Source organism: Heteronotia binoei, chromosome 14 (assembly GCF_032191835.1).
Source record: "Heteronotia binoei isolate CCM8104 ecotype False Entrance Well chromosome 14, APGP_CSIRO_Hbin_v1, whole genome shotgun sequence".
Taxonomy (NCBI): domain Eukaryota; kingdom Metazoa; phylum Chordata; class Lepidosauria; order Squamata; family Gekkonidae; genus Heteronotia; species Heteronotia binoei.
In genome coordinates, this window is record NC_083236.1 from 47,176,936 (window position 1) to 47,199,388 (window position 22,453).

Consider the following 22,453-nt stretch of genomic DNA (forward strand, 5'->3'; position numbering starts at 1 on the left):
CCTGGCCCCTGAGGCCTGAAAGACTACCCCTAGGTACTTAAAGCAGTGTGTCTGTTCAATAGCCCTATCGTTTATCTTCCAATGATGTACCTTGGGTCTATTTGCAAAGGCTAAAATTTTAGATTTTGAATAATTTATTTCAACCTGATTAGCTTGGCAGTAAAGCGCAAGAATTTTCATTGCTCTCTTTAGCCCAATTGGGGTCCTAGAGACCAGCACTGCATCATCTGCATATAGCAGGAGCGGGATATGCCTATCTGCAATCTTTGGAGCATGCACCTCTGGACCACTTAAATGTTCCCCCAGATCGTTTATAAAGAGGTTGAACAAAAGTGGCGCCAAGATGCAACCTTGCTTAACTCCCTTCCCTACTTTGATGGCTTTCGTGAGATGTCCCTTCGGATTTATCCTTGTCCTGATCTTGGTGTTCCTATATAATGCTTTTATCAATGCCAGTAGCCTCTGATCAATTCCCATCCCTCTCAATTTTTCCTACAGTATGTCCCTCTGAACCATATCAAAGGCAGATTTAAAGTCTATAAAGGCAGCGTATAGGGCAGAGGTGCTGTTAGAGGAATATTTGGAAATAAGATGGTCCAATACTACACAATGATCCAGAGTGGAACAACCTGATCTAAACCCAGCCTGTTCTTCTCTCAGGATGTTATTACACGAAATCCACTCCCACAGTTTCTCTTTAAGATGGCTGGCGTATAATTTGCTTAGGATACTTAAAAGACTGATGGGTCTATAGTTATTTGGGTCATTTCTGTCTCCTTTCTTATGAATAGGTACAATAATTCCAGTATCCCAGCCCGAAGGTACCCTCGCTGTCCTGTCTATTTCAGTGAATAATTTGGCAAGTACTGGAGCCCACCAGTCAGTATTTTCTTTAATTAATTCGGCCGGGATTAAGTCAAGTCCTGGTGCTTTATTAGGCTTCAGGGCTCCAATTAAAGATTTTATTTCTGAAGGCTCAACCGGAGGCCACTCTGGCAGTTCCTGACAATCCTCCGGGGGGGAAACCACCTCATCTGATGTCCCGTACAGTGCCATATAATAGTTCTCCCATACTTCTGGAAGAATGGTATTAGTAACCTGTGAGGAGAGTCTACCTGAACCGCTATTTACCAACTTCCAGAATAATGACAAATTTTTGAATTTGACGGCCTGTCCCAGCTGTAACCATGCCAATTCTTTTGCCTCTTTCTTCTTCCTGACAATTAACTTTTTATATCTAGATTTCTGTTGTTTTAATTGTTCTCTGTTAACTGCCTCTGGATCCGCCCTATATTTCAAATAGATTTTACTAAGCTCCTTCTTTGCCATCAAGCATTCCTTATCAAACCAACCGTTGTTCTTCCCTCCCCTCCTTACTGAACTAGATATTTGCCCTTCTAATGGGGATTGGAGATGCCGAATGAGATCCTCATATAATTTGATGATCTCTCCCCCCTCCTCCAAAAGCCTGATGTCATTTGCTAATTTAGATATGTGCTCTTGCTCAAGAAACTCCTGCATATATTTCTTCTTTTGGTCGTCCCATTTAATCCTAACATGTTGCCCCCCAAATTCGTTATTCCTCAGGAAACGATCCTCAATGCGGGGGTAAAGACTGGGGATTACAATATTCAAGGTAAGAGGAATGTGATCGCTGCCACAGTAGGTGTCCACCTTGAATGATTCAACACATGGCACTAGGTTCCCTGAAACCAGGATGTAGTCAATTACGCTTAACCTTGTTCCAGACCAATAAGTGTATTCCCCAGGGTGGTCGTTAGTATGGGAACCATTTAAAATTTTTAGGTCCAAGACCCTAGCCAAACGAGCTAATAGACGGCCCGCAAAGTTGCACTTTGTATCTTTAGATATTCTTTCATGGGGCAAATAGGGCAACTCGGGATACTGAAGACAGACATCGTGTCCCCTATTTAAAGTCTTGTCATCCTTTCCCAATCTAGCATTAAAATCACCTCCCACTATGACATGTGCTGTCGGGTATGTCCTGAATAACTCCTCCATATAGGTCTCCAAATCTCTCCAGGCAAGCTCTGTATGGGCTTTGGTTTTAGTGGGGGGGGTATAGACATTCAAAATCAAACAGTCAATTTCTTTAAATTTGAGGATCAGAGCCATTGCCATTCGAATACAGAGAGGTAGTTGAATGACTTGGACTCTCAGAGCTGTCGATATCAATATTCCTAGTCCTCCCTTGGCTCTACCTCTCACCGACAGTTCAGCCTGTGCTACAAAAATGTTATATCCATCCAGAGTCAAAGAATCTAAGGACCAGGTCTCCTGAAGGAGTATAACATCATATTTTCTCATAAGATTCTTGGCATCTGGTTCCCTAGATCTAGCCGCCCATCCTATGATGTTCCATGATATTACTGAGAGAGAGTGGAATGTCAGACTCTCTTTCTGTTGGCTAGGGATCAGTCAATCAGTCTCTATTGCATCCAGGGCCCCACTGACGTCCTGGAATACACATCCATTGTGGCTATGATTCTTCAGTCCTTCTTTAGCCTTTTGCTTGATGACCTCAGGATTACCTGACAAATGGGGGCAAGATCCATAGTGGCAATCCTTTTCCAAGGTGGGGCTCACTTCATTTGTCCTCCCTGAAAATTGAATTAAGTTTGTAGGCGAGGAGGGTTTCGCTCCTACGGCCCCAGTTCCCTGGTTAATCTCCCCTGGGCTATCAGCCCTTGCTACTGATTTATCCTCTGGTGCCTCCTTCTCCAGACGGGCTTGGTATACTTCTTCCAACCTTTTATAAACCCCTCCCAGTCTAGATAGTATAGCTGTTTGATCCCCCACTGGGAGATATGCAAAATCTTGCAGCAGAGTTTTTTCCTCAGTGCTCTCAAGCCAACCATTTCCATCCCCCATCTGACAAGCCAGAGAGGTGCTATCTTCCATAGTCCGTCCTGATGAAACACCCTCGAACTCCATCCTCATGTCATGGGATTCACTCCCAACTTGCTTGCAGAAGGCTGGTACTCCAGCAGAGGATAAATTCCTCCGGGCTGCATTTGAGGGAATGGCTAAGTTCTGCGTTTCACGTCTATTGTTGGCTCGAGAGTTGTCACAAGGCCTCATGAGATGTAAGACCCGAACAACACTGTCCTTGAATACACGTACCGGAAAGACTCCTCTTGTGCTCAGTTTCGTTTCTTGTCTGAGGAGTAAAGTGGGGACCTTAGGAGAAGAAAAGGAGAGTAAAACTTTCCTTGCTTGGTTCTGATGACTGAGCGGCTCTATTGATATAAGGTCAATTGCAGCTAGATTAATCCTCAAAAGTTCACTAAGCCGACTCTTAGCCATGAATTTATTTCCCCAGTCTGGATATGATCCCCTGTACTTGCATACCATCAGGCAGATCTTACTTGGCTGGAGGATCAGTTGCTGATGGTTCTCCCCTTTCTCTCTCTGGGGTGTGAGCTGCCCAGACCTCCATGCACTGCTAAAATTTTGCAAAGTTAATGGCCTGGTAGGCACATCCTGATTATTATTCTCTGAGAGAGACAATCCTGCTATCGCTGCTGAGAGAGATTTAAGTTGATTCATAATCTCACCCATGCCTTGAAAAATGCAATCAACAGTTCTTGCAGTTATCCACACACAAGTACCTTCATAGGGTGTGAGGGAGGAAGTGATTTTGCCTGCTGTAAACCAAGGTCATGAGTCCTTCGCAGCCGCGCCACAGATAACAGCTGCAGTACATAGGACGATAGCAGCAGCTCCTATGCTTCAAAGACTCTTATTAAACTAAAGAGCCGAAAAACCATTTAACATTTAACAAGTCCTCACTGGCAAAACAGACTTGAGGGAGAGTAAAAGAGAGAAAAACAAAAGGCAAAATAAAATCTCACGGAGAGCAGAGAAAAAGCAGCCGCCTCCAGGGTCCACCCCCCGGAAGTCCCCCCTAGCTGACATCAGGAATAGACTCACTATACTCACATGTATTAAAACTGTTGCATTCCTTGGCTTGCAACAATGTTGGCCACAGAACAAATGCAGGGTTGATCTTCTCAGAAGGCGATCTGGGGCTTAAAGATGGCTGCATCTTTTGTTTTTCTGCAATATGCAGTATTTCACCTTTTTTCGTCTCATAGTAGGCAAAGTTTTTTGCAACAAGATCATCATTCACACATACCTACAAAGAAAAGAGATTTCTTGCATGGGATGATTTAATGTAAAAAGAAAGAAATCCAAACATGTATTACTATTAACTGCAGGCATGCACATTACCAACACAGCACAATAGCTATTCAAACCTAATATGTTAGTAAGAAGGAGCATTTAATCTGACCTGTCTCATACCTGTAAAAACTTATACCAACAACAGCATGAAAACACCTGATGCCATGCAGGTACATTACTTGGAAAAACACAGTAAATGATACGGCTGCTTGCACAGAGTAGCTGCAAGGGGAGAGCAAAGTGGCTTCTATGTGGCATTTCTAGCAGGTCCTTAGGTGTGACTCCAAAATATTCCAAAGAATAAGCCTCTGCACAAACAAGAATCGGCACATCTTATCTTCTCAACATTAGGGGATGGTATACAGTACCCATAACCTGTGATCTTACTCTTGAGACTCTTATGTTTTAATGTTTCTTCCCTCTCTGGACCAAATTATAAAAACCAGGGAAGGCTTCTTCTTCTTCACAGGAGTGCCTAAAGTCCATGCAAAAAGTGGGAGAACATGTTATAACAAATGGATGCCTTGGCTACCCTGCCTTCACTTTTCTTCCATATTAGCTGAAATGTTGGAATTGAGCTTGGCTGGGGAAGAAAGTGCTCAAAGAGATGTTGATTGTGTGAAGCTGGCTCCCCCTACATGCATCTTTAAAAGTAGACTCTGCTCCCATTTTAGATAGGAGCAAAGCTCCCTCCCTCCCACTGTGCTTCATCTGACCCTCAGTAAGAACACAAGACACTGAAGGGCAATGACTGGTATTGCTGATGATGAGCAACAAATAATATCTCCATTAAAACAGTGCTGGGATTGCAGAATATTGTTCCTTGCTAAGATGGGGACAAGTGCTACCACTCCCCTAAGATGCACATCTATCATCTAATGCAAACCAATTTCAAAGGACAAACTGGCTTACCTTTTGACCCTTTATTGTGACATAAAGGTACACATCAAAACTCTCATCTTCAACAGCACATAACTTGGCCTCGACTTTGGCGGTTGCTAAAAATCATTAAAAAAAACAAATGCAGCATTAACGATCTATTTCTGTCCTTTCCTCACATTTGAGTGGTGGTTTCTCATTTAAATTCAGCAGGTAAGACATCAGCAAATAGGTTAAAACCTGTATTTCAGTATATGGTATTTTACATGATATCGAAGTAATCCAAAAGGTGTAAAAACTTGACTGATGTAGAAGAGTTTACCATGCATTCATTAGCATCATCACATCAGTTGTTCCCATTGAGCTAAAAATTAATACATTTCATTCCTGAATGTGTTAATTTCAGAGTTGTTTTAGGTATCCTTAAAAAAATCCTGCTTTCACAAATTAGTTTGTTTTCATCCACACTGAATACATAAACAGCAAATACTGTGTCCTCAGAAGGGGCTGTAGTTCACTGGTACAGCACATGGCTTACAAACATTAAAAAGTCTCAGGTTCAAACCCTAGAATCCACTGTTAAAAGGACCTCTGGTGGCAAAGCTGTGAAGGCCTCTACCTGACATCTTGCAGAATTGCTATTAATTTCAACAGATGGTACTGAGCTAAAGGGAACAGTGACCTGATTCAGTATAAAGCAGTTTCATATGTTTTCATGAAAAGGCTTTGAAAATACTCAACCAGCCATAGCCAACAAGGCAGGGCTTTTTTTGAGGAGGAATGCACAGGAATGCAGTTCCGGCTGGCTTGGTGTCAGGATGTGTATCCTAATATAAAAAAAAACAGGTTGCTTACCTGTAACTGATGATCTTCGAGTGGTCATCTGTGCAGTCACACACATGGGTCTTGCCGCAGGCAACGGATCCATACCTTGGAGCTCCAATAGCTCGCCTATAACGTCTTTTGGCGCGCTTTCCTCCCGCCCTGGGGAGCAGGCAGCGACTGCGCATGCCTGGAGCGAGGGGAGAGCGCCCATTCCACTCAGTTTCTTCCAGCCGCCACTGGCACTGAGACTACACAAGTTTAAACGAGAAGTACCAAAGGTCAGCAGCGGGGAAGGCTGGGTGGGCGTGTGTGACTGCACAGATGACCACTCGAAGATCATCAGTTACAGGTAAGCAACCTGTTTATCTTCTTCGTGGTCTCTGTGCAGTCCCACACATGGATGACTAGCCAGCTAAATGTTCTGGAGGAGGGTGCTGGTGAAAGAAAGAAGTTAGTCACATGGCCAATAACAAAAGATTATATAACATAGAGACGTAAGCGGATGCACTCACCGTTAATCTCAGTGAAAGATGGATCTGAGGACCGCTTGGCCGAAGGAGGCGTCACGTCTCGCACGAACGTCCAGCGCATAATGGGAGACGAACGTGGAAGGAGAGGACCACGATGCAGCAGCACAGATGTCCTCTAGGGAGACGCCGTGCAGGAAAGCCGAAGACGTCGAGACCGCTCTAGTAGAGTGAGCCTTAAGGCCTTCGGGCAGAGGCTGTTTAGCCAGTTCGTAACACAACCTGATGGCACTAACTACCCATTTAGATAGTCTCTGGGTAGAAATTTTGTGTCCTTTGTGAGGTTTTCCGTAGGCCACAAACAGGTTAGGGTCCTTACGGAAAGGCTGTGTACGATCAAGGTAGAAAGATAAAGCCCTTCTGACATCCAGAGAATGCAGGGCTCGTTGTCCTTGGTCGGTTGGGTTGGAGAAAAAGGTTGGCAGAGAAGTTGAAGTCGATAAGTGGAACTGGGAGACGGGTGGATTGAGGTGCAACATGCCCTTGAGAAAAGACTTAGACAAGGCATGAGAGAAAACTGTTTTGCCGTCTACTGGATTGTGGAACGCAGAGATGGCAGACAGGTGAACTTTTAAGGATGAGTAGCAGAGTCCTGATTTTTGTAGAGAAAGTAAATAATCCAGGATCATGCTAAGAGGTACGGACTCTGGATGTAGATGGTTAGCAGTCGCGAATGAACAGAAGCGCTTCCATTTATGTTGGTACGAAAGTCTTGTGGAAGGCTTTCTTGCGTTGAGAATGATGTGGGCTACCCCTGCGGAGAGGCAGGAGGGTGTATCCTCCAGGCCGTCAAGGCCAGCACCTGAGGGTTGTGATGTAATATTTGGCCATTGGCCTGGGACAGGAGGTCGCTCACGAGAGGGAGACGACGGTAAGTGCGGTGGGATAGCTGCAGAAGTCTCGTGAACCACGGTTGCCGTGGCCACCATGGGGCCACAAGGATGCAGTCCGTGCCGTCTCGTGTGATCTTTATCAGTACCCGAGTCAGTAGAGGGGTTGGTGGAAAGAGATAGTGAAGAGGGCCTGTCCAGCTGTGTAGGAAGGCGTCGTTTCCCCTCCTGGAATAATAGCGAGGACATTTGGCATTGTCCCTGGAAGCAAAGGCGTCCACCTTGGGTGTTCCGAAACATCTGAAGATGCGTCGAAGGTAGGTCGGATTGATGGACCACTCGTGGTCGTCCAAGCGAAACCTGCTTAGGGAGTCGGCCAGAACATTCTCCACACCTGGGAGGTGAACGGCAGTCAAGTAAATGTTGTGTTTCAGACACCATTCCCAGAGCAGAATGGCTATACGGCACAGCCGGAGAGACCTGGTTCCTCCCTGCTTGTTTATGTAATAGACGGCTGCCATGTTGTCCGTTGAAAACTGAACATGCCGTCCGTTGATCAGTGGGAGAAACGATAGGAGGGCCCTGTGCACAGCAATCAGTTCTAAGCAGTTTATGTGCATGGCCCTCTCGGAGGGTGTCCAAAGGCCCCTGACGGTCTTGTCCTCTAAGTGGGCTCCCCATCCCCACTTTGAGGCGTCCGTTGTCACAACAGCCACCGGAGGAGTTGGGAGAAACGGCATGCCCGCGAGGAGATTGCTGGGTACAGTCCACCATGTGAGAGAAGAGAGTGCTCTCTGGGGAACAGTGAGTAAGACGCTCTGCGGTTGCAATTGAAGATGGTAGGCTCGTACAAACCAGAGCTGTAGCTGTCGCATTCGTAGCTTGGCAAAGTAGATGACAGAAGTTGTGGCGGCCATGAGGCCCAGCAAGCGTTGGATTGTGAACGCAGACTGGCGAGGCTGTCGTTGAATCGCCCTGGCTAAGGTAATGATGGTTATTGCTCGATCCTTGGGGAGGAAAGCACGATGGAGAGAAGTGCGAAGGAGAGCCCCTATAAACTTGATGTCCTGGGTAGGCTCGAGATGGGATTTGGATGTGTTCACACAAAGACCCAGGGAATTGAGAAGAGAGAGCGCTGTGTTGATATTGCTCTGCAATCGAGTCGGTGCTATGAAAAGCCAGTCGTCGATATATGGGAAGACTGTGATGTCCCGAATTCTGAGAGCAGCTGCCACCACCGCCATGCACTTGGTGAACACCCTTGGTGCAGTGGAGAGGCCGAACGGCAGGGATACATATTGGAAGTGGTCCTGTCCCATGGCGAATCGCAGATACTTCCGATGTTGAGGTCGGATTGTCACATGGAAGTAAGCGTCCTGAAGATCTAGGGAAGCCATCCAGGAATTCCTGGGAATAAGAGGCAGGATGGCCTGCAGGGAGATCATTCTGAACTTCCTGTATTCGATGTACTTGTTTAGCTTCCGAAGATCTAGGATAGGGCGCTTTCCTCCATCCCTTTTGGGGACCAGGAAGTATCTTGAGTAGAATCCCGTCCCTCGGTGTTGGGGAGGAACGGGTTCTATGGCATTTTTCTGGAGCAAGTCCAGAATTTCCTGATGGAGGAGTGCAGATGGAGGGGTAGCTATGAAGTAGTGGTGGCGAGGTGGCAAAACGAACTCTATTGCGTAACCGATACGCACGATGGTAAGAACCCAAGAGTCGGTGGTGATGGAATTCCAGCTTGGGTAAAAAGGAAGTAGTCGGGTGTGACTGTTGGGAGAGTCAAAGAGACTGCTTGCTTGTCTGGGATTGTTTCTTGGAAGGTTGAGCCCGTGGCCTCTGCTGGAAAGACTGCTTTGGGAGGGGTTTCCTTTTCCAGAAATCCTGAGACTTAGGAGACCGTTGACGGCGTTGAAAGGATGGCTTCCATGGTCTTTGCCTATTAGCGGGCAGTGAGGTTGGTTGTGTGACCCCAAGGCGTTTTGCCCTTTTGCGGCCGTCATCGACCGATGCGAGGACCTCGTCCGTGGACGCATGGAATAGTCCCAGACCATCGAAAGGAAGGTCTTCTATGCGCTGCTTGATGTCTGGCTGTAAGTTCGTTGAGCGCAGCCAGGCGTGGCGACGTAGGGCCACAGAAGTAGCGAAGACTCGGGAGGAACAGGAAACCGCATGGCGGATAGAATTTATTTGTTGTTTTGAGACACGGGAGAGCTCAGAGACGAGAGCCGATACAGCCTTCTGAGATGAGTCAGGCATGGATGTAAGGTGTGGAGTGATCTGGTTCGCCAAGTTGAAGGAGTATGCCGCAAAATAGGCTAAGTAATTGTTCAACTTAGAGTTGGTTGAAGAGAAGCTATAAATCTTCTTAGCTAAAGTGTCCAGTTTCCTGCCCTCGCGGTCCGGTGGAACGGGGTGGCGAGATTGTTTATTCTTGTGGCGGAATGGACAACAATAGAGTTGGGTGCCGGGTGGGAGGCGAGGAATTTGCAGTCCGCGGCGTGCACCCTATAAAGAGAATCAAGGCGTCTAGAAACAGTAGGGATCGAGGCCGGCTTTTCCCAGGCTTCCCGGAGACCCTCAAGGTGAACAGGAAGCATAGGAAGCGTAGAGCTGTCTGGGAAATCTGTGCGAACCAGGTCGTGTACCACATCGGAGACCTTAGGTGAATCAGAGGACATGGGAATGTTCAGTGTGGAGGCCATTGTGGTGATCAGATTGAGATAAGCCTTGGAGCTGTCAGATGGTGAGAGCCTAGGAGGTTGGTCCGATGAAGGCGAGGCTGGGGCCTCGTCGGAGTCAGAGTGGTCAGATGTATCTCTGTCTGAAGCCGAGACCGGGTGCTGAGGTGACTTGAGGTCGACCGGTGAAGGGTCGCGAGGACGTTTAACCGGCGAAGTAGGTGGTTTCGATACCGTTGCGGACGGTGTCTTGGAAGTATCCCGGTTCCGAGAAAGGACAGGAGACTGAACAACATCGCGGGACCGATGGGTAACTGTATGTGAGTCGAAATCATCTCGGGTCCGAGGAGCTGCTCTGTCCCGAGAACAGTAGTAGTGGTGCTGATAATCACCGTAGCAACTGGGAGACAGGTGGCGGTAGTAAGGGGATCGCTGGTCGCGTGAACGGTAGTAGTCACGGGATCCAGGAGAATAGCACTCTCGGAGTCGAGGCATGTAGACATCTCTGGAGAGAGGCTCGGGTTCGAAGTCGGAGAGGTGCTTATAACTGTGCACCGATGGTGAACGCAGGTACCGATGGTAACGTGTGCGTGGTCGAGGGGACGGGGACCGGGATGGAGAGCGGTCCCGTCGATAGACCCGGTGGTAGTCACGGTATGGAGACTGGTCACGTCGATGGTCACGATGGTAATCTCGATGCGGAGACGGAGAGTTGAGGCGATCTCGGACCGGAGATCGTAGACGGAGCGGAGACCGCGAGCGAGAGCGTGGCCGTGGAGATCGAGAGCGGAGTCGCTGAGACGAGACCTGGGTAGAAGACTCCTTAAGTAATGGAGTTGTAATGTCGAGGAAGGATTCAGGTCGGAGAGTTGGAGGATCCGACTCGAGAATATCCGCAGGAAGGAGGCTATGTACCGAGGGCGATCTGGAGCCAATCGGGATAACTTCGATGGAATGCTGAGTGATGTGAGGCATTTCTGAGATGACATCGGAAGGAGCCGAGAGTTCGGGTGGTAAGATCGGATTCGAGTGAGAAGTCACAGTAGAACCCGATTGCGCAGAAGCCGATTGCGCAGCCGTCGCAAAGGCGGAAGTGCTGGAAACCGACGGGTCGCGGCGCTCACGCACGGACGCGATGGCGGAGCTGGAAGCCGACGGGTCGTGGTGCTTCTTAGGCGCCGAGGTGGTCGGACTGCAAGTTTCCGGACTTGAGAGGTGCAACTTAGACAGACTCGAGTCCCCGTGACGGGCCTTCTTAGGCGTCTTATGTCCCTCAGAGTGCTTAGAAGCCTTTTTATCGGACTTATGCTTCCTGGGTGCGACAGGTAGGGCCGAAGCAGCCGAATCTCCCGCTCTTAGTGGGGGAGGCGGCGGAGCTGAGGTGGACATTGCGCGAAGAGAGGACTCCATGAGGAAACTACGAAGACGGGCTGCTCTGTTTTTCCGCGCCTGCTTACCGAAGCAAGCGCAGTGAGGGCAGGTGTCGACTCTGTGAGATTCCCCCAGGCAGAATAGGCAGAGAGAGTGGCCGTCGGAAGACGGGATTTTAGAAGCACACTGCCTACACCTTTTAAAGGTAATTTTCCCTTCCATCCGTTCCGGACAGGGGGAGAGGTGGAAGGGAGAGACGGGGAGTGGGGGGGTAGGGGGAAGGAGAGTAGAAAAGAAGCAAAAGCGCAGAAGCGGTTTCTTTTTTTTATATATATATATATTTTTTTAGGACGAAGGAAAGAAAGCGAACGAAGTAGAAGAAAATAGGGAGATAGTACGATACCAAGAGACGAGCCAGAGGAGGAACGCAACGAGGTAGGTGTTGTCCGGGCGGCGGAAGGGAAGAAACTGAGTGGAATGGGCGCTCTCCCCCCGCTCCAGGCATGCGCAGTCGCTGCCTGCTCCCCAGGGCGGGAGGAAAGCGCGCCAAAAGACGTTATAGGCGAGCTATTGGAGCTCCGAGGTATGGATCCGTTGCCTGCGGCAAGACCCATGTGTGGGACTGCACAGAGACCACGAAGAAGATCAATGGTGACATCAAGGGTTTGTGGCCTAATATGCAAATGAGTTCCTGCTGGGCCTTTTCTACAAAAAAAGTCCTGCAACAAGGTATCACTGGAAAGCATGTGGTACAAAGACTATGTGGCTAAACTGCACACAATTGAACCACTGTTTTTAAAATTCAGATTCGAAGGGTTCTCAAGTCCCTTGCTATAACTGCGACATCAGAGTAGCAACACAGGGCAGAAACCTCTGATTTTGACACACTATCAGAGGATCTGCCATTTGCTGCAGGGTAACTATCACAGCCAGTGGGCTTTGATCCTTCCAGTTATTAATATATTACTGATTTTATAGTCTACATATATTAATTTATATCCATCAATCCTCCTTAACTGGTACCTCCATTATTACTGAATTGTAATCATCAAATTGACTTTATACTTTGTGGGAAAAAATTATATCCTGAGTTAATAAAATTGCTTCCAAGTAATTTCTGGTCTCTCTTCTGAAAAGGGATTTTGAGTCTCCCTGCTTCAGAAACATTTGTTAGACTTTGTTTGGTGTAGTGGTTAAGTGTGTGGACTCTTATCTGGGAGAACTGGGTTCGATTCCCAACTCCTTCACTTGCACCTGCTGGAATGGCCTTGGGTCAGCCATAGCTCTAGCAAAGGTTGTCCTTGAAAGGGCAGCTGCTGTGAGAGCCCTCTCAGCCTCACCCACCTCACAGGGTGTCTGTTGTGGGGGGAGAAGACATGGGAGATTATAAGCTGCTCTAAGTCTCTGATTCAGAGAGAAGGGCGGGGTATACATCTGCAATTCTTCTTCAATGGAGAGTAATTGATTTATTGCTGTTTGCCTGGAGAAGCACCAAGTACAACTTGAAACCAGCACTGCTTGAATCTGTTCTGCATCTAACATATAATGCAAGTATGTTCTCTGGCATTTTTCTTTCCCAAAATTTTTTATTCATTTTTATGTTTTGTAAGAGTTCTGGAGAACTTGAAAGCTCATACACAGTTATGTATTGTTAGGTTAAAAAGAAGACATTATGTGGATGGCATTCTAAATTTTACTTTTTAGATTCTACTTTTGGACTGGTAATAGCTATTAACAACTTATTTTCTTACCATTCAGAAGGTTTTGGAAGTATTTGATAGCTGCAACATCCCACCTGTTAGCAGGGCTACAATGAAGCACATAATTATTTCTCTGTAGTCTTTTTATCACTTAGAAGAATGCATTCAGTATTTATAAAGTGCCCCTTCACACAGTATATTTAACAGAATATAATTAGCATAATGTTGAAGGGTTGACCATTGTATAGATAGCAAACTATGTGCAACAGGGGCCAATCATGACCATGGCAGAGAATTCTGCAAACCACAGAAAAATCTTACTCTGTAAAAACAACAAAAAGTTTGAGATAACCCCCCCCCCTCAACAAACAAACAAACATGTATCCACAATCTCTGTGCAGATATTGGTAGGAAAGAAGTTGGCTGGAAACTGGCTGACTTTTTGAGATTCCTAGTCCAAGATGCATAACAGTGGTGCTTGCCTTGAGATAAGAGAAGCAGGATCAGAAGTGGCAATTGGGCCATGTAGGAGATGGTGGTGGCAGAAAGGAGCAAAAAGCAGTGGGATGGAAGGAGACAAAGGGGGAAGCTAGTTTTTTCCTTCCCCATGCTTCCTTGAAGTCCTCACTTGTCTTACACTAACAAGGAAAATAATAAGTCTATCTCACTAAGACCTACATAAACCATGTTTACATTTTATTTTAGAAAAATGTATAGTGGCATTCTGGAAAGGAGAGAGAGAATTCTATTATTCACATTCCACTGGATAGCTATGTCAGCTCTTGCCCATAAAAACTTATGCTGCAATGTTACTTCATCTTCAAGGTGCCACAAGAGTCCTCTTTGGATTTTTCCCTACAGATTGAGAACTATTAATCAGAGAGGACCTATTTTACAGCTATTGTGAGCATTATTCAAATTGCTGTCTTGAAGCTCTAGACTACAGAAACCATAATGCTGCAAAATAACATCATATAATCCCTTACAAACTGTACTTACACAATCTCTGCATTGTTGCTACAGTAGTCGACACGTAGGGTCATTGGTTTTGTACAGTACAGCCTAAACTTCTTTGCCCTGTAAGGCAGTCTCATAAATGACTCTAAGGCGATGCAAATCCTTGAAAACAGGCATATTTCAGAACACAGCATTATTAAGCCTTGCCAAACGAGCCCCTTTTTAAAAACTGAATATTTCATACAAAGGGGGGAGGGGGAAGAATTATACACAAATCCTCAACTTATTTGCTCCCTCAACAGCTGTGTGATTTAGGTGCTGTTATTCCTCTTTCCTAAAATGGGGCCAAGATGATGATTCGCTCAAGATAATTCAGCAAATTCAACTAAAACTTTAATCCAGGTGTTTCCAGTTCCACCTATATGAGTTCCAACATCTAGACTGCAATGACTGAGAATGTTGATGGGGGATAAGGCTAACCAGGGCTTTTTTTGAGAAGAAGTGCAGTGTCAGGGGGTGTGGCATACTATGCAAATGAGTTCCTGCTGGGCTTTTTCTACAAAAAAGCCCTGTGTGAAACAAGAGTGACTTCAGGGGGTGTTACCTACTATGCAAATAAGTTCCTGCTGAACTTTTTCTTCAAAAAAAACCCTGAGGCTAACACTAATATTCTTCTTTTAGACCTCAAAGGTCTTGTTAAGTTTTAGGCCACAATAAGCACACTGTACAGAGACACCGTCCTCAGACTTTACGCAATGTCCATGACATACTTGTCTGTTTTCACAGGAACACTCTTGGCGTGGTCTACAAGGAAGCAGTCAACAAGGTAATAATCTGTACATGAAATGATTGACTTAACAATGGCTCGGCACCAGGATTTCAGCTCCTGGCAATAAACAACACAAACCTGAAAAAGAAACATGTCAAGTTGTAGGCTTTTGATTCTACACAAACCATGCTGAGTTTGATGGAATTCAAGGCAAGTTTACAGAGGGGAAAAAACACATTACCCTTAGGATAGTTATTTTTTTTTTTAAAAGGCAGAAATAAACCTTACATCATCTTTTTCTTTTAAAAAATCCACGCTTGCATATAAAATATTGGCCAAACATGACTATCTGACGCATTCAATATTCCATATCTGTACCTTCTGTTGAAATTTAAGGCAATACAATGCATTTTCTACGTGAATGAAACCCCTTGCCAAAAAGTACCAAGTAACCCAGAGCACTGGGGGGTGGGGACAGCTAATATCACTATTAAGTTCAATATTCTACTTATTCCTTGCATTCCTCAGCCTTTATGAGACCAATTACCATTTTAAAATTTATTTTATTTTTCAACGACAGTTTATACTCCAGTAGCGCTAGGGTCATTTTTACTCTCTAAATGCAGATTAAAGAGACAAATATACAGGATGACATAGACAAAAGGCTATATTTAATTTAATTTTAAAGTTGTTGCTACTGTTCTATTTCTTTACTACTGGAGAAAAATATGTAATGAATGTTTTTTTTAAAAAGAAACTATCAGCTCATAGCATGTTCAGTGTTCATATCTGTACGACTTATAGAGTCATCCTAACCAGAGTTATGCCCCTCTACATCTATTGAAGATAATGGATATGTAAGGTTATAGTTCTCTGAAGAGGGCACTGTTACTTTAGGATTTCTCCCTCTTGCTCGTGCTCTCTCTCACACACACAAACACGATTTAGTAAACTACATGTTTAGTTTGGAACAGGACTGAACAACAAACTGACAAGTATCTAAATTCTTCACTTTCCCCCTTTCTGTTTTGTACACATGAAAGCAGCGAATTATCATGAAATTACCTGCCCTTCTTCTAACACGGATGGCTTGATTTCATCCATACCTCTGTATGATTTGTTATAGAATATATTCATTTCTTCATGAAGTTTTTTATATTCTGTTTCATTTTCTACAAATCTTCCACCTCCTTTTACATGAACCCAAAAGCAGTCTGGATTTTCAATCTGATCAATCCGCAAATCATAGTGAAAATCATATTAAAACAGTGCACTGCTTATTAACATTATTAAAAGCATTTCATGCTTAGAGAATGTAAATATTCTCAGACATGAACTTATGAAAAACAGATAATACCTTCAGTACAAAGACGTCAATCATTTTTTCTCCAATATCCTTTTCAGCTATGCTGAAGAGAATCCTAGGTTTTTACATACCTCTTAAAAGACAAAAAAGAACAAGCATATAAAAGTAAGTAAAAGGTAAAAAGGAACAAGGATGTAAACTGCTTTCATAATATCTCAAATGTCCTTAAAGTACTATAGTTAAATTTACACATCCAGGTTACAATCCAGGGTGTTTTGTAGTTCTGAACATGTCACAATGGAGCCATCACTCCTCAAGTCCCAGGCAGATTTTCCCGCCAAAACTTCAGTTCCCCTCAGTGACAGTTAGAGCAATCCTGAGGGTGGGGCGAGAGGCTGAAAGTGCTCTGGAAGCTGACTTACTGCTATGCCAGCATAAGGCCCATGTCCCATTTACACCAACATAAATGACATGATGGTGCAGGCCCCCAGCAGCACTCTGTTACATGTTGGTGCAACTGAGGCATAAGGCCGTTGCACCAGCGCAGTTGTGGGCAGTTTGGGGGGAGTGGCCACAGTTAGACAGCTCCCTGAGCCCTTTCAGCCTCCTGACAGAGGCAGAAAGTTAGGCCAACAAAAAACATGGCATAGCCCAAAGGCACCCATGGAATGTGAAAACCAAGTCTCCTCCTCATTGCTACTTCTCCGCCACAGAGGAACTCAGGATGTCGACTACAGAATTGGCCAATCCCCATCTCTCCCTGGGCAGGCCAAGCCTCCTCCCAGGCACCCAGCAGACTCCCCAGCCTACAAAAACTTCTACCAGGCCTTTTCACAACTCAGTAGTTAAGGCATGCAGCATGGAACTCTGTTTTGGAGGTCCCTGATGTGCGAACTTAGAGCAGGTGGTGGGGCACTTTGGTGGTGGCAGAGGCACGTAGCACCACAGGATGAGCACTCTGAGTGACACCCAAGGAGGAATGCAAAGTCTGTATTTTGTGACTGACCTCTTCCATTTCAGAACCCTAACAGGCATCCCGCCTTTGGAGGCTCAACCCACAGGAACAACTGAACACTGACAGGTAAGAAAGCGCAAGTATCTCAAACCTGCTCCCCCACTCCCCTCACTTGAGGCTGAAGCCCAGCACTGAGTTCAGGTTTAGGGTGGCACAAGCCATGGCTGCATAGCGCCATGGCCCCTAATATGTCATGGGAAACATTCCCTAGGAAGATCCCCTGGAGTTCTGGAAGGAGGGGGGGGGGAATGCTCTCTCATCTGCCTGGTTCCCACCCTTCGCAAAGCACAGGGAATGTCTGTGATGGTGGTGAGGGTCTTGCAGCTACTCAGCTGCATGTGGTGAACCAGATTGGCAAGTGTCCCTTTAGTGGCCCTTGTGAGGGCAGAAAGATGGGCTACACCCAGGGGTGTCAAATTCATTTGTTACAAGGGACAGATTTGACATAAATGGGACTTTATGGGTCCAGGCCTTGTGTGTCATAGAATGTAATGCCAGGTAGTGGCGATATAAACTTTATAAAAGATACAGGCAAACACAACTAAAGATATATTTTTTTACTTAAAATACAAACATGCTTAAAATACAGAGGTGGGAGAATAGTGGGATTTGGCAATGCAATTTTTAAAATAAAACATCAAGAAAAAGCACTAGGATCACAGCAAAGCTAAAAATATAAACTAACAATACAAAATGCATTGAGCCTAAGAAAACATGAAATGGCTTGGCATTGCAAGCTTCTCCCCCTACCTGGGTCTACTCAGAGTGGGAATGGCTCTCCAGTGTAGTATCCTCCTTTGGCTGTGGGTTCCCAAGTTAGAGTATTCACTAGGCACCAGTTCTCAGGTCCATTCAGCAGAGAAAAGCTGGCTCAAAGCATCAACTCTTTATTGCAAGGAAACAACTCCAGGAAGCAACAGCTTCAGCTGGCCATACAAGTGAAACGACTTGAGCTCCACTCTATTGAAATACATTACAGCATAGACAAAGTTGCCAGGAAAACAAAGAATGGATTTTCCATTAAGATCTCTAGGCCTAGATGGACTGCTCCCAGAGTAGTCTATCTGGGCACAGAGACATTAATGGAAAATCCATTCCTCATTTTCTTTGCAGCTTTTGCAAGGCAAGAAGAGCTTTCTGCAAAAACAAAGACAAGGCAGTGGGAGCTGGGAACTTTGTCAGCCTCAAGAGCTTTAAAGGGTGAGGACAGGAGGAGAGGAGAAAAGAGACGCAGGTCTGATTAAAGCAAATTAGTTGTGGCCTGTGGGCCATAAGTTTGACATTCCTGAGCTATATATTTTGTTACTAAATGAATACAATAAATCTCCAAGTGACAGACCTCAGGTAGGGATGCCAACCTCCATCGGGGCCTGGAGTTCTCCCTGAATTACAACTGATCTTCAGACATCAGTTATCCTGCAAGAAATAGCAGTTTCAGAAGGTTGGTCCCCTAGCATCTCATTCCTGCAGAGCTCCTCCCCCTCCAACCTCTGTCCTCCCCAAACCTTCAGGAATTTCCCAAACCAGAGCTGGCAACCCTAGGTAGCAGATGCTTGAAGATCATTCCTTGCCAGAGACCCTGGAGAATTAGCTGCTGTCAGGCAGAGATAGGATTGCCAGTTACGCAGTCCCAGTGGAAAATCCCCCAGTTTTGCAGGCTTAGAATTGACAGTCTTACCTTGCCTCTGGCGGGGGATGAATCTTGCATGCACTGCACAATGTCACCTGGAAGTGACATCATTGCGCTGGGCATGTTGTGCCAGGGGCACTCTAGCATTTGGTGTAAAAACTCTATGGTACCACAGAGTTTTAACCTGAATGCTAGAGCATCCCCCGCATGATGATGCCATTTCCGGGTGACGTCATCGTGCTGGGCACATCGTATGACAATGGAGCTCTTTGCAGGCAGGGATCCCTCTGGCAGCTCACTCCATGCCGGCAGCTTGTAGGCGTACAAACTGGGGAGAACCCCGTCCCAGAGGGAGCTTGGCAGCCCTGTGCAGGCTCTTCCCTGCTGTCAGCCAGCTGGCCAGTGAGGGAAACCTCCACCCCAACAGCCACCATGTACCTTTAAACCTAGGCAGGCTTAGAAGACCCTTGCAAATGTTTCTGTTTTGGAATGTGTGTCCACATTTAAATCTCAGCAGCAGGAAAGCAGGGGGCGGGGTGAACAGGCATTGCCATAAGTGTATGAAGATGTGAGAAAGGCAGAGAGCAAAGACCCTCTGTTTTGCATTTGCTTCAGAGGTCATTTCTATAGTAAAATGGATAGGAAAGAATTATCTAGAAGCTGATTATGGAATGGAGGAAACTCTACTAGGCTGCTCTCCTTTCCTTTTCCTGTCTAAAGCAGCTGGTTAAAACACAGCAGATTGTTACATTCAGCAACTCCTGGGAGTAAATGGCCCCAGTGAGATCACAAAAGTGTGGGCTTGCAGACTCTGTTTATTTTGGCTGCTTTGTGAATTTGTGTGTGTGTGCCCCTTAAAAAAGCCATGCTTGGAAATGCTTCCAAACCCTGACAAGGGAACTTGTGGGGGTATGACAAATTTCATTTTCATTTAGTGGAAGTGCAGCTGCCAGGTTAAGCAAACAAAAGAGGATGAGGAAACGAAGACTGCATTAAGGGGGACTGCACTGCTGTATTTTTATTTATTTAGGGAATGGGAAATTTTCATGGCTCCACCCCCCCAAAGTCCCCAGATATTTTCTGAATCAAACGTGGCAACCCTGATAATACTGATCCACATGGCCCAATGGTCTGATTTGGTTTAAAAATTGGGATTTAAAATGACTGTGGGCTTAAAATCCTTGGTGGACTGATCAGACTAGAAATTGCAGAGGGGTAACCATATTAGGGTGTCATAGCAAAGGAAAACAAAAGTCCAGTCAGTCTAGAGTTGCTAACTCCAGGCTGGGGAAATTCATGCAGTTTGGAGGTGGAGCCTGGGGCGGGCAGGACTCTCTGCCAGGTATAATGCTGTAAAATCCACCTTCTAAAGCTGCTGTTTTCTCCAGAACTGATTTCTGTAGTCTGGAGAGCAGTTGTAATTCTGTGAGATCTCCAGATCCTACCTAGAAGTTGGCAACCCAAAGCAGCACCTTTAAAGGCTGCCAACATTTATTTCAACATGGGCTCACTTCTAAGAGAAAGTTCACAGAAAAGCTCACACTGAAACAAATGTCTGAGTCCAGCAGTAGGGTTGCCAATTGCCAGCTAAGGACAAGGGATCCCTCGATTTGGAGGCCCTCCCCCTGCTCCAGGGTTATCAGAAAGCAGGGGGAGGGGGTGGGAAATGTCTGCTGGGTGCTCCATTATACTCTATGGAGACCAATTCCCATAGAGTGTAATGGAGAATTGATCTGTGGGTATCTGGGGCTTTGGGGGGAGGTTTTTTTGAGATAAAGACACCAAATTTTCAGCATAGCATACAGTGCCTTTCCTCAAAAAAATCGTCAAGTTTCAAAAAGATTTGGATTAGGGGGTCCAATTCTATGAGCCTATCCTTCATTATTTCCAAATGGAAATAGAGGGAAGGTATTTAGAAGGCACGTAGTTGCTTTCAAAGTGATTGCCAGAACTCCCTTCAGAGTTCAGTCGTGCTTGTCACAACCTTGCTCCTGGCTCCACCCCCCCCCCCCAAAAGTCCCCAGATATTCCTTGAGTTGGACCTGGCAACCCTATCCAGTAGCGTTGCCAGGTCTGTGTTGGTAAATGCCTGGAGACTTTGGGGAGAGGTAGAGACTGGCACCCCTTGAGTGTTACCTTTAAGACCAACAAAGTTTTATTCAACATATAAGCTTTCGTATTCTCACACACTTCATCAGATACAGAAGTGTGTACACACACAAAAAGCTTACCAGAATTAAACTTTCTTCTGCTGCTTCAGACCAACAGGACTACCAGTTGAATGTCAAACTAATGTTCATCTTCAAGGTGCCACTGAACTTTTCTTTGTTGGACATGCCCCAAATCTCCATTTATTGGTCCCAAGTCATCACTGAAATTTATTTTATTACAGGTGTCTGGATTCCGCAATCCCCTAAAATTTGCCTTCTCAATTTCTGGGAGGACTTTAAAATATCTGAGCACAAGGAGTTGATATCCTTGCTGCTAACCGCAGCAAAGTTTGTAATAGCAAAAAGGGAAAAAAAGGTAAAGGTAGTTCCCTGTGCAAGCACCAGTCGTTTTCAACTGTGGTGACATTGCTTTCACAACGTTTTCATGGCAGACTTTTTATGGGGTGGTTTGCCTTTGCCTTCCCCAGTCATCTACACTTTCCCCCAAGCAAGCTGGGTACTCATTTTACCGACCTCAGAAGGATGGAAGGCTGAGTCAACCAGGAGCCGGATACCTGAACCAGCTTCCACTGGGATCGAACTCAGGTCGTGAGCAGAGGGCTCAACTGCAGTATTGCACTCTGTGCCAGGGGGCAATAGCAACAAATTGGAGGTTAAATTCACCTCCCTCGTTAGTTATCCGCCTGAGTAAGTGCTGGGAATATTTTATCTTGGATAAAATTGCTCACACTCTGGATGGTAGGATGAGACCAGGTCGGAGGAATACCGTTCTTCTTAAGTGGTCCTCTTTTCTAGATTATTTTTCTTGCGGTATTTTTGGACAGGGTGTGTCTAATTCTAGTTTATTGGTTTGCCATTAATAAGTACCAATTATTTGTATATCTTATATTGACATGTAACAATTTGTAAACTGTCCATTTTGGCTTTGTATATTTGTAGTCTTGTATATGATTTCTGAAATAAAACTATTCTGAAATTAAAAAAAAATCTTTTATAAGGTAGCAGGGCCAGAAGGTCCTATCTTTTATATACGGCTATATTATAAGACATCCCCCCCACCTATTCCAAATGAAGGCTCCTCCCACCCACTAACGGTTATCTCCCCCTACCCTCCCGCAGCCAACGCCTCCTCACCTTTTCTGGCGCGCCGCAAGCTGCCAACGTTTACGCATGCTCAGTGTCTGGCCAGCACAAAAAGTCATTTCCCCACAAAGAAAAAAAGGGGGAGGGCTAAAACGAAACCGGTTTTCTTCCCCCTTCAAAAGTTTGACGCACGCGCAGCAAGAATGCTTTAAAAAAAAACAACCCTGACTTCGTAACGGAGCACGATGTTTCTCTCGGGTTTGCTCCCTGAGCGAGATTGTCTTTACTGAGCATGCGTGAAGTTTGGACGAGCCAATAAGGACGGGAGGGGAAGGGTGTGGCGCGGAACGGCGGTTTTGCGGGCGGTTAGAGAATAACGTTTTGGTTCAGTTTAAATTTTTGACGGTTGGAGCTTGTGGCGTCGGATGAGCCGAGTGGGACTTAGCTGTTGTAGCCGATCCTCGCCAATGTCAAGTTTATTGCGATCCAAGCTCGTCGAATCG

General features: G+C 45.7%; 1 protein-coding gene across 1 annotated transcript in view; it reads right to left on the reverse strand.

Moving 5' to 3' along the window:
• The window catches only part of TDRD12 (tudor domain containing 12), an 80,385-nt gene extending 64,259 nt beyond the window's left edge, over positions 1-16,126 (reverse strand). The window contains exons 1-7 of the mRNA XM_060253841.1: positions 16,103-16,126; positions 15,811-15,972; positions 14,747-14,883; positions 14,019-14,138; positions 13,071-13,126; positions 5,119-5,204; positions 3,964-4,159 (exon numbers count right to left, since the gene is read on the reverse strand). Coding sequence (XP_060109824.1) covers positions 3,964-4,159; positions 5,119-5,204; positions 13,071-13,126; positions 14,019-14,138; positions 14,747-14,883; positions 15,811-15,972; positions 16,103-16,126 — 781 coding nt within the window. The remainder of the gene's footprint in view (positions 1-3,963; positions 4,160-5,118; positions 5,205-13,070; positions 13,127-14,018; positions 14,139-14,746; positions 14,884-15,810; positions 15,973-16,102) is intronic.
• Positions 16,127-22,453: the final 6,327 nt, after the last annotated feature.